General features: G+C 45.1%; 1 protein-coding gene across 3 annotated transcripts in view; it reads right to left on the reverse strand.

Annotated features, from left to right (window-relative positions):
- Positions 1–7,384: 7,384 nt before the first annotated feature.
- RGL1 (ral guanine nucleotide dissociation stimulator like 1) overlaps positions 7,385–19,600 on the reverse strand; it is a 244,339-nt gene continuing 232,123 nt past the window's right edge. For all 3 annotated transcript variants that reach the window (XM_012736017.2, XM_012736000.2, XM_012736028.2), the window contains 3 exons: positions 18,130–18,384; positions 12,171–12,285; positions 7,385–9,805 (listed from right to left, as the gene is read on the reverse strand). In XM_012736017.2, the coding sequence (XP_012591471.1) occupies positions 9,618–9,805; positions 12,171–12,285; positions 18,130–18,384 (558 nt within the window). In that variant the 3' untranslated portion in view covers positions 7,385–9,617. The remainder of the gene's footprint in view (positions 9,806–12,170; positions 12,286–18,129; positions 18,385–19,600) is intronic.

The raw sequence follows: 19,600 nt of genomic DNA on the forward strand, positions 1-19,600 counted from the left end.
GCCCAGCCTTCGTTTCTCGCTGCTCAGGTCTGGGATCCCAAGCAATGTTCTTTCCTGTGAACACCGGGAGCTACAGATCTAGTATTTCTTTTTAAAAGTCGTCTTTTTAGCAGTCCAGAGGTTCCTGGACCTCATTGTCTGTCCCGTGTCCCTCCCAGCCCTAAGCCAAGACATTTGGTCGTCACAGTGTCATGTGAGGCCTTCGGTAAGAGCCACTTGCCCCTGGCCTGCCGCCTGCTCTCTGCCCCTGGAGAGTAAACTGCACCCGGATTCCTCTGCGGATCCAGGGTGGAATCTTCTGGACAGATAACCCAACTCCAGCAGCGCCGGTGGAGTTGCTGCGCGGGGCCTGAGCACCTACGGGTTACGCGGCATGGGCCTCGCTGTGGGTCCGGAAAGCAAGAAAGAGCTGACATCCAGCACCCTACATCGTCTGCCTTGCTGTGCTTTTTCAGGGCAGGGAGGTGATAAACTACTTGCCTTCTGGAGCTCTTGGTGAAAAATTAAAAAAAAACAAACAATTTAGCTCAAAGTTATGATTGTTCGTTGGTTCCTCAAACACTGATCAGTGGCCACCACCAAGACTCCCGGGGCTGCTCTGGATCAGGGAGGGAGGTTGGCAGCCAGAGGTGACCATCGCTGCTATGTGAGCCCCAAGGGGGGGCTCACACACCGTCTTGTCACCGCCTTCCTGTGCAGACTGACGGGTTCTCGGGTACAGAAGGACAGACGGGGCCCCTAGAAGGGTGTGGGGGGAGACATCCGTCTTGCATTTTGTGTTATCAGTCAGTCTACCCATTCACCTAAAGATACTGAAATACTTGTTCAAGGCCAAAGAGCCTTTTCCTGGGGAAAACAACAACAACAACAGAAAGAGAGTCCTTGTTGGCTTCAGTGACCATAGAATTTTAGATCAAGCTTCCCCCAAATCTCAACACCACGCTGTGAGCACTGCCCTGCTTCAGGCCTTGTGCTGGGCACTGAGATGCTCAGGGGACCAGGGAATGTCCCTGCTGCTGTGGGGTCCACAGTCCAGTGAGCAACGGAAGCAGGAAGCTGAGACACAGAAAGGCTCTCGCTGTAGGACCCCCGAGAAGCTGGCTCTGCCAAGGACTGTTGGGGTAGCTTTGCTGGAGAGGTGACATTTGGGTTGGGTTTTGGAGGATGGATGGGAGTTCAGAAGAAAGAGGAGGGTTGGGCACAGCGGGTGGGAATGGCTTCCAGTCCCTGGGCGAGCAGGACTGCAGAAGGCCCTGTGGGGAGTGGTGGGAACTCGGGGGCACAGAAGTGGGAGGATTGGGTGTGTGCTGGGATGGTAACAGGAGGCAAGACTGAGACTCGGTGATGATGGCAAGTTGGCTACTGGCCCTTTCTGCGCTATCTTACCATAAACACAGAGGCCAGTGCTTCTGGGAGGATTCTACATTTGGTTACTTTCCTGACATATAATGCAGAGGGTTCCAGTAAAATGTTGGTGTCTAAAAACAAGAAATGTTCCCATTCAGCTACAAACTTGGGAATCTTATGGTTTTTCACTGATAGTTGGAGAAAAATCCCTCCAACTACCAACTGTAAAATAAAGTTGAGTCTTCCCAGGAGTTTTTTACAAGGTATTTTGAATTAATCAGAGGAAGAAAGAAATGATCTAGAAGAAATCTCCATGACTAACAAGAAATTAATTTACTAAGGCATTAAATATGACAAAGTAAAGTTAAAAATGAACCTGGTCATTTGAGAAGAGACTAGCATGTAGTGTTGACGTATTCAGAAAACTAGGAGCAGGCAGCTTTGGATATAGGCATTACCACCATGTTAGGTTTGGGGGTGTTTATTATTCCATGGAGAACCTGCCTCCCTCAGGTGTCCCCATTCCTGTGGGAGGGATGGAGGCCTGCAGGACGGGAGGGACATGGGAAGGGCCTCCCCACGAGCCGTGGGGGGCAGCCCTGAGCCCATGCAGGGTGGCCGAGACAGGACGGAAGGTTTGCCCAGCTGTGGACAAGGAGCCCTTTTTTGTCTGCTTGGAGAAGAAAGAAGTAATGATAGTGGGTTTGGGTACATTATGTGACAAAAGATGACATGGAAAACGGTGCCCCTCTTACCACAAGGACAGAGCAAGAGTGATTTCGGTGAGCTTTCAGGAAGAGTTTGTTGACAGAATTGTCAGACACTGAATGGGATTCCAAGGCAAGTGGTGGAATGGCTCCATTAAGATTTGTTGTTGGGCAGGAGAATGGCTTCTTTTCTGTTCTGTGAATGACCTAAAATGGCCTAGTTTTTTGTTTTTTCTCTTCCACCCACAGAAGTCTTAACACTTGGGATGAGCTTTGCTTGCCGTGAGCTGGGTCGCTCCCAGCCGTCCTCCCATCTGCCCTCACAAAGGGTGGAAAGAATGAAGAGCCGTCTGTGAGGACTGGTTTCTCTTTATTTTTAATTTACTGGGTTTATTTTTGTGCCCCTCCCTGTAGCTTTTTCAGCCTGGCTTCCTCTGGAATGGGAGTTTTAATAAAGTCGCCCTGTCTGGGAAGCTCTGGGCCTGCAGAGCACCTGCCTCAGGCCCTGGTGCAGGGAGGACTCTCTGGACGCTTCTCATTCTAGGGTGCCAGACAGATGTCTGGGCGCCTGCTTGTGGGGGAATTTGATTTTCAGGGTGGAGTCCCTGTCCTTCAGAGAAGCTCAGAAAATAATCAGTAACAAAGTGTCGTGTCCCAAAAGGAAATTAAAAGTTTGGGGCAGCCCCTCAGACGTGAGTGGAGCTGTCAGGTGTGGATGGTGTGGTCTGAAGGGGCTCAACTGGTTTTTGAAAATGCCGGCACGAATGGTGACGATTGGAGGATGATATTATAGCCCAGGCTGGGCACGGGACGGGAACCGGGCGCAGAGGTGGGTGCCAGGGGACACGGTGGCACAAGCCCTTTGAGAATGCCACACCCAGGGCCAAATGTCGCCGCTCAGCGCTGAGTCCGGGAGAGAAGCTTGACGACAGGGGGAGAGACCATGCCGAGCCCACCGGTGGGGACAGTGAGGCTGAGGCCCCCGCCACAAAAGAGGAGCGGGAACCAGGGGGGCAATGGTGGGAGGGAGGTTTAAAATGGAAGTGGTGACAGCCTGGACCTTAAAGTGACTCTTTCGTCCTTTTAAGCCAGCCGCAGCGACACCAGGAGCGAGCTGGCGGCGGGGTGAGCGGACCAGCCACCCGGGAAAGGTGGGGCACACAAGGCCCCCGCCTGTGGAACCGTCCCTGGACGGGGCTTCTGCGGGACAGACGCGGGGCCAAGACGCGCACAGAGCAGGGAGGACCCGGGAGCGGGGCCGTGACTTCTGGTGACAAAACCAATCCACGCGGCGGGCATGGTGGCCAATCTGGCTGGCTGCGGGACGGACGCCCCCGCTCAGGGCCGCCTCACACCTGCGAGCCTCACCTGCGGGGCCCAGCCAGGTGACGCCGCGCCGCCAGCCCCGCCAGGGACGCCCCCAGCGCCGCAGCCTCTGTCCGGCAGCTCCACCCTCCCTGGGCGCCGCTCCCCGCAGCCCCCGCCAGGGGTTGCACATCTGGACGCCCGGCTCACCCGGGAGGGGCCGGGGGCTTCTCTGCAGGCATGACTCCCTTAGGCCAGAAGCTTCCCGGGAATAATAGCAGCTCACCCGGCGCCGAGGTGAAAAGTGCTGCGTCATTTCATACTATACACGAGCCTCGAGGTGGGAATTATGAGTCATCCCGAGTTCCTAGATAAGGCTAAGTTAGGTCACTTGCCTAAGTGATGAAGTGGCCTGGGAGTCACACCTAGGCAGTCAGCTGAGAGCCTACCCACACCAGACTGCAAACTGCATCCGCATCCTCTTCAAAGCTTCTAGAAGATAATCTGTCCCGTTTTCTTGTTTTCTCGCTAACATCTAATGTCTCTGTCTCTGTCTCTGTCTCTCTCTCTCACACACACACACACACACACACACCCTGATTCATAAAGGAGCTCGCAGCTCCAACCCCTAGTTACCTCCCGCCAATGAGTTCTCATGTATAGATTATTCAGCTGACCTTGCTGCAAATTCTCAGCTGACATTTTGGGAGGCGTGGATGTTAAGATACTGTATAAACGAGGATCAGAAATAGAGTTGGGGGATAAGCTAACAGTCTCATTTAGGGTGCTTCTCCAATTTCAAAACTAGCACCTTGATTTTATTTTATATGGCAGGAACAATTCAGAAAGTTTACATCATTTACTGTCTCTTTAAAAAAAAGACTTGATTTACTGATACCTCTTTTCATTCTTGTGTAAAAATTGGAACACTAATATAAAATATTGCCTTCGTATTAAACAGTGGGGGGAATGAAAATGACTTCTTCCGGGAAGGCTGCGATAAAGCAGTTGGATACTGGGAACTGGCTCCAGACGGGCTGAGCTGGAGGTCCCAGTGGCACCCGCGCCCCTGTCATTAACTCCTCCGTCCGAGCAGGGCCCTCCCCCTGCACCCACCCCTGTGGGATGGCCAAGTCTACGGACCAGAAACCATTCCAATCCCTGCGGCGGGGCTGACTCACAATAATCCTAATCTCTAAGGTCCTGTGTCGTCATCTGTGAGGTGGAAATAGTGCTCAGTGTGACAGGTGGCTGTGCTCTGACCAGACGCAGATAGTTCCTTGGAGAGTTCGAAGAACCAACCAGACGCCACGTGACCAGGACGCTTGTGTGAACACACGTGACTGGACGGCCGGGACGCAGCCAGCCCAGGGCTTCTGTCCAGCCCCACGAGGCTGTGCAGGAGTGTCGTCAGGAAAGCCCAGTGTGACATGCACAGGGTGGGGTCTGATCACTCGGAGTTCTGCCCCAACCCGGTGCCACGTGGCTGCTCTGGGCCTCAGCCCTGAGTCTGTACTCTGAGGCCATGGACTACATGATTTGTAAGGTGCCTTCAAGCTCTTACTGTCACTTCATTGGATTCCTCGAACTGTGACATAAGCAAATCGCTTCCGCACAGGTTTCTGGGTAGAGATATTGAGAAACCACATCCAATAATGGTTTCCAAATTCTGACTCTATAATAATTAAATTTGCCTGGCTCTTACTTGATCTTGTGGTTTAGATGTAAACACTTTAAATTTCCTAGATTTGTATTTTTTTAACTTGACATACAACTACATCTGTAAAGTAGCTCCTAGCTTTGTCAAAGTAGAGACTACATTGGCGGTGAGTTGATTGCATGTAAAAATTTAAGTTAAGGCCGGGCGCGGTGGCTCATGCCTGTAATCCTAGCACTCTGGAAGGCCGAGGTGGGCGGATTGCTCGAGGTCAGGAGTTCGAAACCAGCCTGATCAAGAGCAAGACGCTGTCTCTAGTATAAATAGAAAGAAATTAATTGGCCAACTAGTATATATAGAAAAAATTAGCTGGGCATGGTGGCACATGCCTATAGTCCCAGCTACTCGGAGGCTGAGGCAGCAGGATTGCTTAAGCCCAGGAGTTTGAGGTTGCTGTGAGCTAGGCTGACGCCACAGCACTCACTCTAGCCTGGGCAACAGAGTGAGACTCTGTCTCAAAAAAAAAAAAAAAAAAAAAATTAAGTTAAATTTAGGCCAGGTGCAGTGGCTCACATCTGTAATCCCAGCCCTTTGGGAGGCTAAGATAGGAGGATTGCTGGCTGCATCTCTATAAAAATTTAAAAATTAGCCAGACATGGTGGTGCACACCTGTAGTCCCAGCTACTCAAGAGGCTGGGGCAGGAGGATCACTAGAGCACAGGAGTCTGAGGTTGCAGTGAGCTATGATCACACTGTACTCCAGTCTGGGCAACAGGGCGAGATCCTGTCTTTAAAAAAAAAATTGATCAGGGCTAATTCTTAAAAAATTAAATTTACTGCTCTGAGCATCTCTCTTTCTTCAGCTCTTCCTGGTTAGCCCCATCTGAAGTCCTCGCTGCCATCTCTTCCGAACGCTGTTTCTGATGACTGCAGAAAGATGCACAGACCTGTGCGCCCTAGGGACAAGACAGCGTCCCTCTGTGGCAGGAACGGTGTTCGTCAACACCCCCCCCCACACCAGGTGTTCTGTATTTCCCACCTCCCAGCACTTAGATCAGGGCCAGGGGCTGCCCAGTGGACTGTGAACAGAACGGAAATGCGCCACCTTGGTCTAACGTGGTTAGAAACAGTGGTGAGTTCTCTGTACTCTCTTTACCATAACGGTGACTTGAAGGAAAAAACTGCAACGGCAGAGCTGCAAAATGGAAGCTGCCTGGACCCTGGAGCCACTGTGGAGGAAAGCCACTCAGGAGAGTTGCCTGACCCTGTCACATGAATGAAAAAATAAAACTCTGTCCTAACTTACTGAGCTGTCTTGGTTTGTTACTTCAGCATAGCATAGCAGCCTAGCCTTATACATCCCTTCCAAAGGTGTTTAATTTTAAGGGCGATTCTAAGGGAAACAGTAATGCAAAACACAATCAAAAAAGCGTCTCCTGATGTAGCTGTAGGCATCTGTAGAAAAAGAGGATTGTCATCAGGGAACCTTCTTGCCACCATGGCAACTCGGACACATGAAGCAATACTGATGCCTCCTAATGGTCCTGTGCTGCATGAAGAATTTAAAAATGCCTCAAAGAAGGAAATTTTAAGACATTATTCCTTCAGACAAAAAGTTACCTACAAAGAGGCAAAACAAGGGAACTACTTTTCTAGAATGATCTTGAAAAAATAGTCCCCTAATACCAAAGACAAAAATCCCTATTTTTTTCCTCAGCCCACCTCATATGATCAATTTCCTATTATTAAAACACCTACTTTGCTCTCTCAAAATTCCACAAGGGCCCATAAAGTTGGATAATTTGGGTCCATTTAGGAATCCATTGGAAAATAACTCTGGGAACTTTTTGGAAACAAGAGGACAACTGACAACACTGTGCATCTGTTAAGTGAAGCTGGCCTTAGACTGAATGACATTTGGGAAATGACATGGATTAATTTACAAGAATCACAAATGTACTCCTTTTGGGAATGCCTTTCCTCTCTCCATAGAGATCCTCCTGGCTTTCGGGGCACCATGGAAGGTTTCAAGAATTAAGCAGATGGCAGCCATTGCAGAATAGGGGGAAGGCTCTTGGATGGTAAAGCACTACCTTGGATCCTCATTCTAAGTGGGATTTTATAAAAAGTGTCCCCACTGCATGACTCCTAAGAATGGCGATCGAGCATAGCATCAGCTCTGATTGCACTTTCCTAAGGAAATCATTCTTTCCCCAGAAACTCATGACAATTGCCAGTGGGAAGGATGCCCTTCCCCTCCCAACTCTGCCACTGGCTTTCCCTTTGCGCCCTCCCGTTGATCCAGAGTGGGCTTCCAAAGGGCTTACTGACATATCCAGAACCCACCTGATTAACACTCCAGATACAATCCCTTTGGGTCTGGCAGCACATGCCAACCAAGTCCCAAGCCAGTTTATTAGTTTATCCAAAAGGTAAACAGATGAGGGAGATGCAGAAAGACCAGCATGCGAGCAGCTAAAAGCATTACCCGGATGTCCACCAGGAAACAGATTGAAGACATTTAAAGTGTCATTAAATAAATGAAGCTATGTTTTATCTACTTGGAATTTCCATTGTCTTTTAAAAAAGGTAAATATATATATATATATTTTTTACATTGCAGTATATAAATCTAGACTCTACATATACAGTATAAATACACAGGGTGAGCACATGGGCACAACATGTATGTCTTGGTAGCCACACCCTAAACCAGGCCAATAGTTTTATATTTTCCTTCTGACCCTCACACCAAGAAAATAAGGCTGAGGCTACATTTACTTTGATCTCCATGACAGCCATCACCAGCCATTTCTCCACCAAGCACAGAAGCACAAACTAGACAAGCCTTGCAAACAGAAGAAAGTGCTTTTTGTCTAGTTGGAACCAGTCAGTCTATACAATGCACAGTCCAATCTCCTAGAAAGACCAAAGGAAATCTGAGAACTTCCTGGCTCATTCTTTGGTCCATTGCCACAAATCTCTAAACTTTCCCTGGTGTTTCTTGCATAATTCACATAGCTATTTACATAACATAAATCCCACACAACCTTTGAGAGCTGTATTACAGGATTAGGAAAAAAAAAAAAAAGCTCCATGTTACAATCTGTACTTCGGATTCTAGGTTCATTCTCTTTATTTTTGGAATAAAAACTGGTATTTTGAGAATTTTTTCTTAAAAAGGACAACATTCTGAAAGTGCTTCTTATACATGTCAATATCCCACATATGGCTTTTTAGTTCAAACCCCAGTGCAGCTCAGATTTGGAAGGGAGAGTATGATGGTGTTACTAGACACAAAAATGTCACTTAACAGTGACACTGTGATAGCAAGTGTAGGGACCTGAAAAAAAAGTTATTGATTCCATCTGGAAGAATGTACCTCTTTGAGAAATGATTTAGATAATATATGTAGCCCCATTTCTTTCCCCATGGCTGGACACAGTAATGCTATAAAAGGTAATAAGTAAAATAGGATGCTATTATCAGCAGGGAACGTCTTCCAAGGGGCTATTAACAGCGTAATCACTGCTAAGAAATCTTTCACAGGCTCAAAATAATCATATGTCGTCAACTGTAGTAGAAACTTCCACACCTGAGGAACAAATTGCACATAACATAGAGGTACTAGGATCCAGATGGCAGAGGACTCCAGACATACAGTTTTACATGCAAAAGGCAATCAGAAAAGGCAATGAAGTAGTGACATTCCAAAACAGATAAGAATCCAATGAGTCACCATACTTTTGCACTTTCTTTTCTGGCTGTGTTACCAAAGAACATGGCTATTTGTGCAATGATGATGATGATATCTTCTTTAGGGGAGAAAACAGAAACACAATGGGATTGCCAGAAATCGAAATGGGCTTGTGTTGACTCCAGCGGGGTCGTGATGGCTAGACGAGTGGAGCAGACAGACTGGGAAGCTCCCCCTGTCCCTCCCTGGGGTGGCAGACAGCGGCAGATGTGGGCAGAGGTTGAAGGCCATGGACTCATCCAAACTTTTCCAAAGTGGCCTTTCATTCAGCCAGTGGCAGTTCCAGCCTCCGCAGTTGTTATCTGGTGGCACTTGATTGAGAAAGTAATCCTCTCCCTTTATAAAAATAAAGTTTAGACTTCTTATAATACTGGCACAAAGGACATTCTGTGTTCCCAGAACTGATTTCATTTACTTGGAAGATAGGAGACTAGGTTCTCAGTTCCTTCTATTTCCCTGTAAAAAGTGACCTCAACTTCCAGGCCATTGTGCAAATTTGTTTTTCCATAGTTCAGAATATCCCATAAAGTCACTCTTGTATATTTATATATATACACATACATACCAAATATGTGTGCATATATATATTTACAAATGTGGATAATTTTGCATTTTGGTCCCAAATAGGTCAAAGAGAATCGGTGAGTCGTTCATCCTTTTCATGTCAAATTCATTTCCAATTTCCCCATAATGCCTATCACAGTGCTTTGCACACCGTAGGTACTCGATAAATATCTGCTGACTTCACCAGTGATCCTCTAACACTGGATGGTATTGCAATCACCACAGCCTGTTCTCAGCCCCACTCTGCCTCTGGCAAGCACAGGGCCATTGGTCCCTCCCTTCAGAGGGTGATTTTGCTGTGTCTGTTGCTCCAGCAGCCCCGTTTAGCTGTCCTGGGCAATGTCAAGCTGGTCCGGCTGCGCAGTTTCACTTGCTCTTCCATGGAGTTCTTTTTGCGTAAAATGAAGTCAAAGTTCACTTGGCTATTCATGGCATAAAAGACATTTGCCGAGTCTGGGATCACGAGTTCTGAAAAAGGAAAGAAAAAGTCAGCTTGTGTGGGTTAGCTCAGCACTGATAGTGGCTGATATAAATCTTGCCCAGACACAAAGCTGGGACGATGGACCTTTGTCCCTGGGATGTGACCCAAACCAGACAATGATCGCCAATACCGCCTCCCTAAAATTGGTCCTAACGTCTCAATACCAATAAAAAAGTTAAGTACAGATTTTAGAAATTTACTCCATGAACTAAATTTTGAAATACAGAATGTTAAAGCTAGAAGAAAATCCAGTAGGAAACTGAGGCCAAAAGAAGTTGAAGGATATTCTCAAGATCATAGCTAATGAACAATAGAACTGGAACTAGAACCCTAGTTTTCCTTCCTCCTGTAGTCCATTTTCCACTCCAGTGGGCAGATTTTCTCAAAGACTAAGAGAACCCAATGACAAGGAAAAAACCAGAAACTCTATAACATTCCAGAACTCTTTACTTGGAAAATCAAAATATTTTTTAATTAATCCCAAACTGAGTCACTGCTTTGTCCAGAGCTTGCATTTTAACATTGAATAGCATCCATGTAAGACAGTGTATATGTGCTCGCATTTAAACTATTTTTAACTTCGATGATTCCTAACCAGATAGCTGCAACTTCAGAGGAAAGATTGGTCCAAGTGTAATATGAAATTATCAAATAAAAGTTAATTTGGTTCACTTTAATTTTAAAAGATGGCATATCATATTTAACACTTGGGGTTAATGGGTATGTGAAAAAACAAATAGGAAACAAAAAAGGTAAACTATGCAAATCTAGCTTTGCGGCAGTGGGATGGGGAGGCAACCTGTAGAGGCATCTGGTTGCAGAACCAGACAACACGAGCCTTAACTCAGACTTGAGTGCTGAGGTCCTGCAGCAAGACCGATACAGTCAGTTCTACGTGACTCTGGTACACTATATGAACCAATGCTTCATAAAGAATAGCCCCCTCAGAGTGTCCCCATGCCCCTGCCCACATGTTCCCGGGTCAGTAATAATATTCCTCACAGTTATATATCACTTAGCCTTTCCCCAAAGCACTTTCAGGTACATTACTTCCTGTTATCTTCAGAACCGCCCATGAGGAACCAGCAGGGTATTGTGTCCATTTCGCTAAGAACCAAGGCCAGAGAGGTGTAGTGGCTTGCCTGAGACCACACAGCTGGTGGGCAGAGCTGGGTCCAGGCTGTACCGTGGGACTCCTGATCCTGAGCCTCACTGGCCTCACTTTTGTGATGTGCTGTAGGTGACATGGTGAAACTTGAGACCACTTTTCAGGCTTAAGATTTTAACTGTAACTACATTAAAAGGTCATAAATGAGAAGTTCCGCCCCCAAGCCTAGGGCTCAGCTGAATGAGAAATGAGCAAACTTCTCCAAGGAAGTTGAAAAAGGATTTTCTCAGAGGCTGTAGCTTTTAATCTCTAGGCAAATATACTATTCTAATTTTAGACACTCTCCTCTAAGCCCAAGATGGAGCCATGGGTGACATGTTGATCCCATACCCCCAGTTGTGGACTTCTCCATTTCATCTACAGGAAAGACCACTTGTTGATGCACAGAGCCCTGCATAAGACGCCTGCAGTGTGCCTTTTGCAAGTCTGTCCACGGAAAGGGCTGGCCTCAGTCAATGACATTTGCTGCTCCTTCTGCACTTGGAGAAGAGACTTAGCCTCATTGGGTCACTCTCTATGACATGACAAGAGATGGAAGAATCAGCCTGTTTTCTCCTCAACAAATGCAAACTCAATTCAAATTAGTAAATAGATATATTCAGGGGTGATTATTTTCCCAGAGTCTTCATAAAAGGGATTTCTTTAAGTAATGTGTTCAGTTATACTGAAGCCTTTCATAGAGCACCAGTTCTTTGCCTCAGTGCGAGATAAAGAATCTTTTGCTATTTGCAGATGGATCAGGAATAAAGTCTCTCACAAATGATTAACTGAAACAATGAGAAAACATAGGAACTGCTAAGTTTCGGGTTCACATACAACTTAGAAACATGTTATTGAGTAAAGGAGGTGCGTGGTCATCTACAAAACCCAACAGACTCCCCACGTACCCTGCACCTCCTGAAGTAGGGAGAGACCACTTCCTGGAAAAACATTTGATGAGTTTGTAATGGGCAGGAGAAATTCTCAGCAAAACTGCAGGACAAACAAGAGTTGAGGAATGGGGGAGCAGCTTGAGATGCTTATTAATTCTACAAGTTGATGGCATGATTGTTCTCCCTTGCAGGATTAAAAACCACCACTAGATTCCACTAAAGAAGACACTATATCCATTTCCTGCCTTCTCAACTGGGGAGCATTATGGACACGCCGCTGGCAGCCTGCCCCAAGGAGGAATGCGTGCCCACCTTTGTCCTCCGAGATGACCTGCACCAGCTCGTACTCCTCGGCTGGGTCTGAGTCCAGGTTGTGTTTCAGCATTGCTCTCTGGATCACCGCGGGGGTCTTATCCTGACTCGTCAACTGCAACGACAATGAACGGGTTTGCAGAGTATGTAGCTACATGCTTCCTGAAAGGTTTCTCCTGAGCCTCATATTCTTGCTGTCTTGTGCTGTATGGGCCTTTCCAGGAAGAATGGACTAGTGGACAGAGAACAGGACTTAGAACCGGCACTCCTGGGTTCTGGTCCTGGTTCCACCCTTAGCAGCCAAAAGATGATGGGAAAATCACCCGAATCACAGCGTCCTCCACTATTCAAGTGGAGAGAAGGCTTGCCTTCCCTATCGCCCCAGCACTGGCTGAAGTCGCAGTGAAATAACATCTATGAGGAATTGTGAAAAATGTGAAGCATTATCAGCGATGGGCCCAAATCATCCTCACATGTAGAACTGCTTCTGTGGCCCGTGTTATGACCTGTGGGACGAAAACAGCTTTAGTTCTGACCATTTCAAAAAGCACAAGGGACCTGAGGATTCAGTAACCCCACTCCTGTTTACCAAGAGGAATAAAAACGTATGTCCACAAAAGGACCTGTGCACATTCATAGCAGATTTATTTATAAAGGCTAAAAACGACAATCAGTCTGAATCTCCATCAACAACCAAATGGACAAAGAAACTGTCTACTCACAACAGAACACGACTGAGCAACTGAGAGGAACTAAGAACTGACATGTGCAACAATGTGGATGAATCTCAAAAACATCATGTTGAACAAAAGAAAACAGACCAAAGATTACACACTATTGGAGCCCATTCTTTCAAAAAGAGGAAAAACGAATCTGTGGCATTAGAAAACTAACCTCAAGGTCAAGGGGGCAATGACTGGAAGAGGCACAAGGAGATTTGTGCCTGTTCTGTATCTAGATTTGGGGTGCTAATTACACAGATGTATCCAGTTAGCAAAACTCAAAAAACTGAACCCTTAAGATTTGTGTATGTAAACTATATATAAATTTTGCCAAAATAAAAATCAGCTTCTAAGTGTTTTAAAAGCACAAGTAAAGGTTTACCTAATCCCCAATTCTGTTGTCCCACCAGCCAACTATCTGCAGGGGGTTCAGGGCCATGTGAAAACAGGGCGACAAAGGAACTATGCCTTAGGTGGTTTCTTTAAATTTGAAAGAAGTAAATGAAAATTCAGATTATTCTTAAAAATAAAAGCTGCTCTCACCAGGAGGTAAGAGGACTACAGAGAGAAAGGCCCCCCACACACAAAATGTCTAATTTCCTCCAGGAAACTCTGCCATTGTGAGCCAGAGGATGGCAGTGCCTAGATGCCTCCCCCGATCCTGGACAGCAGCTGGTGTTTGTGGTTCAATAAACAACACGCACTACAATGGGGTCCTTGTAAGGGACACAGATCTTGCTCACTTGACTATTACCAAAACATCCGACGTATTTATTTACAAGGGAAAAGTGGTGCACACAAAATTCTAAAGGAGAAAAATATGGTTTTTGCTGGTCTAAAGGGTATACTGCCAAAGCTGGGTCACATTGGACTAGTAGAGCAGAAAACGGGAGGAGGAAGGACCGCACTTGGCACGACTGTGAGGCTACGGCAGACTCAGATGTGTAAGGAGATAGCCAGGCTACCCCCTTTCTCTTTACCTTAAACTTCCCCAGCTGTGTCTAAATGAAGACAGGATGGCCAAGGGCTTTCCTGGGGTGTTTATAACTTTGCACCATGAAAGAACTGAAGGGAACTAACGATTATGATCAGTACGAACAGCTCGGTTGTGCATCCTTATGCTGATATATTGAACCAGCACTCCCCTATAGACATAGAATGTGAGCCACGTGTTCTAATTTTAAGTTTCCAGTAGCCACAGTTAAAAAGTTTTTAAAAAGTAAATTAATTTTAATAATGTATTTTACTTAACCCAATACATCCAAAATAATCAGCATATAATCAATAAAAATGTTGAGATAGTTAACATTTTTTTGTACTAAGTCTTCAAAATCAGTGTATATTTTACATTCATAGCTCATCTCAATTTGGACTATCCCCATTTCAAATGCTCAATTGCCACACGTGGCTAGTGGCTACCGTGCTGAATGGTGCAGTTCTGAATGATGTGTGGGTGTCACCTTCCTATACCTGCCTATGGCCATAAATATTGAATTCCCTATTGACGGGATCTTGGGAGACTGACTCTGTGATTGACATAATGGAGAAAAGATCATTTAGAAAGAGTTACGGGCACGGTGATAGGAGACATTTATCCAAGGTCACCGAGGAGATGACTTTACAAGGGTTGAAGTGTTGCTCCTCCTACTTTCTGTTGAAGCACCTGGATTCAGGGGACACTAGCTGCTCCTGGCAAAGCAAGTCCACTAGGCCAGTGGAAGTACAATCCATGGCCGCTGGTGTACCTGCGATCTCTAAGGGGATCCATGCAATCAAAATCATTTTCATAATAATACTAAAATGCTGCTTGTCTTTTCCCTTCTGTTGACATTTGCATTGTCATTGAACAAGCAAGGGCGAATTAAATTGCTGGCACCTTAGCACCAATCAATGCAGTGGTACCTAACTATACCAGTAGTCATTATATCCTTTTTTTTTTTTTTTTAATTTTTTTTTATTTTGGCATATTATGGGGGTACAGATTTTAAGGTTTCAATAAATGCCCATTTCCCCCCCTCCCCCCAAAAGTCTGAGTCTCCATCATGACCATCCCCCAGATGGTGCCCATCAATCATTATATCCTTTGATACATGGTACTCAGAGTAAAAACAAAAACAAAAGAAAGGAAAGCCAGTTTCACTTTAAATTGTCCTTGATGAAGCAGTAAAAATAATTAATTTTATTAAATCTTTACCTACAAAGAGAAATATTTACAATTATCTGAAAAGGCATTGAAAATATTCCTCCCTTTTCTAACTCCTTATCTGTGTATAACTGGATGTTCATCATATACTTCAACCAAAACAATATATCTCAACAAACATTCCAGAAGAAGATTTGTAAAAATGTAAAACAATGCTATTCTTCTCACTCAACAATTTTTAGAAAAAAATGCATCTTTTTCATTAAAAAACATAATTTAATCAATATGCAATGTGTTCATTATTTTTAATGAATAAATATTTTGAAAATGTCTCAGTTTAATATCAACTGTGTTAAATTCAACCTACATAGCCTAATGCTCTTTGGAATACTCAATACTGTCTCAGAGCATAAAGGGGTTCTGAGACTAAAAAGTTTGAGAACTGCTAATCTAGGCTAAACTTGGATTGAATTACTTCCACCCTCTGGTCAACAGCATGTGTATAATAAATTTCACAAAGGGAATTCCTGTGGATTAAAGCTTCTCTTTAGAAGGCCTACTAATGTGCAGGACGCTCCTAGACCAGTGTGTCGTCTGTCCAGAATAAGCCTGTGAGATGGGCTGGGGGATTTTTATGAAAGGGGAGTGACACCATCTGTACAATATAAAGGGCCACAGGAAGGGGCTGGCAGAAGATGCTACTCTTGCAAAGGCAGCCCACGTGCTGGGGAAAGAGGAAGCTGGGGGATCGTCTGTTAGCTCCCCTCCCAACACTCAGCACACACAAACCAGGCCTCCCACGCGGCAGCAGGGGTTCGTGAAACACCTCAAGCACCCCTGGCTCTCCTGAGACAGAGCAGAGCACATGCTGACCAGGCATGTCCCAAAGCTAATGGTCCACGCTATAATTCAGAGACAGCGTAGAGTTATGTAGGCGGAACTCCTCTCTGGCTGGCATATAAGAGAAGCCATGTGAACAGACCACGCTGAAAATATGATAACATCACTGATGACCTTGGCTGCCTTGTGGTTCTCCCACCCCGCTGGTGCTCCTTGACCAGCCCCTTCCTCACTGCCACCTGAGCTCTGCTCATCCTACCCACGCTCCCACAGGACTGTGTTCACCCTGTGGGGCTAGATGACTCCCATTATCAGATCCCAGCACCGGCCTTGCACCAGCCCACGTTTCTGACCGTTTCTTAGACAATGCCACCTGGATGTCCTACTGCTGCCTCTGATTTAAACGCCCTCAAAACCGCCACCCTCATATCTCACTTGACGCACCGACTAACCACCACGCTGCCTGGACAGCCTGATCCTCCTTCTTCCTCATCCTCCACAACAGTAACCAAAAGGGTGATGACTAAAGAATGGATTCTACAATCCTACCTCATGAAAAGCCACGAGACTGTCACGCAGGCCCTTACCACCTCCTACACAGAATATGACAGCACCTTCCTGACTTGCTTCCCCACCTCCAGTCTACCCCCAACTCAGCAGCAAGGGTCCAAAGTGCCAGTTACCTTTCTACTCAGCAAATCTGATTGCTACTTACAAGCCGCCAGTAAGACCTTACTGCCTGGAGGACTAACACAAACTCCTTTGTGTGGGCCATGAGGCCCTTTATAATCTGGCCTGGCCTCTATTAGAGGATTTGGTGCATTCTGAATAACGCTTTGTGAGCTCCTTTTTTGATAATAAGTTCCTCAAAGACAGAAATGTCTCATTCATCTCCTACCCCCAAAGCCTGGTCCAATGACCAGTACACAACAAATGTCAATATTCTATTTACTTGATGAATCAGCAAAGATTTTCTTTGAAATATTAAATGACAGTGCCTCCATACCTCTTCTGTCATGCCTGAGCTTGTGAACACTCACTGTGCCCTCAAAGAGGTGAGTGATGAAGATGAGGAGAGAGGTGGAATTAGCTGTGGGATTCTGTTACAAAGGAGAATCTTATTTTCAATTTATGATCTCCTATAAACAAAGGGGTCTATTCTTGTAATAAATATACAGACTTTATACACTCAAGGTCATTGCCAGGAGAGGCTCTGTATGTATTCCAAAAAGGCAGCCATTATTAAAATGTTGGGATTGTTCTCAGAAACACACAGTTTTTACAAGAAGCTCAAAAATGTCAGTCTCATTTTATAAGCATTGTTTCTCATTGATCCAAACTGTACTTCCAGATTGATCATCTACTTTTTAAAGTAGGTTTGACACAAATGACTAAAGGACAAAAATTTGCTACCAGGGAGTACACTGCTAAGAATGCATGAAAATTCAATTATAAATCCAAACATAGAATTCCACAGAGAGACTTCCAAGAAGGTCTGAAGCAGTGGCATCTTCCCTGGAATACTGTTACACAATCACCAAAATTGATAATTTTGACTGTCGGTATTTATTTATTTATATTTTAGCGAATACATACATTATTGACTATTTGTTGAATAAATCTAAATCATTTTTTAAAAATGGGTAATTTTGAAAAGGGTGATACTGATCTAAATGAATGTTTTAGCATTTTTTTTTTTTTTTTTTTTTTTTTTGAGACAGAGTCTCGCTTTGTTGCCCAGGCTAGAGTGAGTGCCATGGCGTCAGCCTAGCTCACAGCAACCTCAAACTCCTGGGCTCGAGTGATCCTTCTGCCTCAGCCTCCTGGGTAGCTGGGACTACAGGCATGCGCCACCATGCCCGGCTAATTTTTATATATATATCAGTTGGCCAATTAATTTCTTTCTATTTTATAGTAGAGACGGGGTCTCGCTCTTGCTCAGGCTGGTTTCGAACTCCTGACCTTGAGCAATCCGCCCGCCTCGGCCCCCCAAGAGCTAGGATTACAGGCGTGAGCCACAGCGCCCGGCCTGTTTTAGCATTTTTTGACATATCAAAATTATATCCCATATGTACTGTTGGGATATATATTTTTATATAAATACACCATTAACCTATACTCAGGGAGACTCAGTATTTATGTATATTTATTTCATGAATGCATATATATATGTGCTAATCTTGTACATAATTAGGGGCGTTAGTCTGCATGGCTGGTAGACACAGATAAGTCTAGATGGAAAAGCCACTCTTACCATGATGCTCTTGTACATGTTGCCATTGTTGTCTTCCACGCTGATGCGTATGATGCAGGTGTCTTCGTTCTGCTGGTTGTAAACGGGAGGCAGCACAGTCGAGGTAATGGACGTCACAGAGACGGAGCGCTTGTGGATTTTGGGGTTGTTGTTACAGGACGGAGGGGAGGAGAGGGGGTTGATTAAGGACGACATCCCTGAGGAATTGGTGTCCATGGAATGGATAGAGGAACATGATGAGGAAGACTCAGAGAGCTGGAAGAGTGAACACACCCCAGAAGAAAATAGATTAGAACCTCGGCTGACAGTGTGCTTTATAATTTTCAAAGCAAAGATAGATATCAAGACCAATAACTTCAGTATTGCTTCTGCAACAGCCCACAGCACACATGTATCTTGTCCCTGGTGTAAACACCCCCACACCCAGTGGCAGATGCCTATCAGTGGCTCATTGTGACCTAATCACTCCGTGGTTTCCTTGCTTCCCTAGTTTTTAGCTGTTCTTATGGAAGTTAACCAGCAGGTGGCAGCAGACACCAGAAACTAGAGGCAACATGGGCTCCCAAAGTCAAAAGCTTACAGGGCTGGCGGAAAGCCTCACCAACAAACAGTTCATTCTGTCCTCCTGTCTTGAGCCTGCACAGTGCTCAATATTGTTCTGCCCACAGATAATGCTATCCTGATTCCACTTTGCAATCATATTTTGTAGGAGGAAAGAAATGTCTGTATTTTCAGAAGTTTTTAAGATAAAGACCATACATTATACAGCTCTGCATGCAATGCTAGTGCAGGAAAGGCCCTTGGAGATCACCTGGCTCTGGCCCCTTTCTACTGCTCAGGAACCCGAGACCCAAAGAGAAGACTGGGACTCCAGGTTCACAAAGATAATTGATAGCTCCCTCAGGACCAGCACCCTAGTTCCCTGACCCCCACAAAATTCACAGGGCAAGCATGTAGCCAAGGCTCAGTCTGCTGTTGATAGACAGTAACACCGTACACTAATATATTATGCCACTACCTTGCTATGTTTACCGCTGTGAGGTTTGTGATGAGCTTTTTTATATCTTATCTCATTATAATCTCACATTATAAAGATGAGAAGAGTAAGGTTCAGAGAAATAAAGTGACTTGCTCAAAGAAACACAGACTGTGAGTAGTTCCTCCACTTCCTACATTTGCTACTAGAATCAATTACACACATTTTCATGTTGCACATCAAGGACAATTATGGAATGTGGTACTACAATTAAGGTGCTTTTCTTATTAGCTATACATTTATCATACATACAATACCAACTACCAAAGAAAGAGGATGTTTAAAATTCACTAGGAGGTATTCTTCACCCAAAACATCATTAAATTGAATCATTTTAAATATCAATTCTTATTGTAGAAAATTATAAATAATGTCTTTGAATGAATTAAGCTAAATTACACTATATCACCATATTAATTCTATAAAAGATTCTGG

Source organism: Microcebus murinus, chromosome 23, assembly GCF_040939455.1.
Source record: "Microcebus murinus isolate Inina chromosome 23, M.murinus_Inina_mat1.0, whole genome shotgun sequence".
NCBI lineage: Eukaryota > Metazoa > Chordata > Mammalia > Primates > Cheirogaleidae > Microcebus > Microcebus murinus.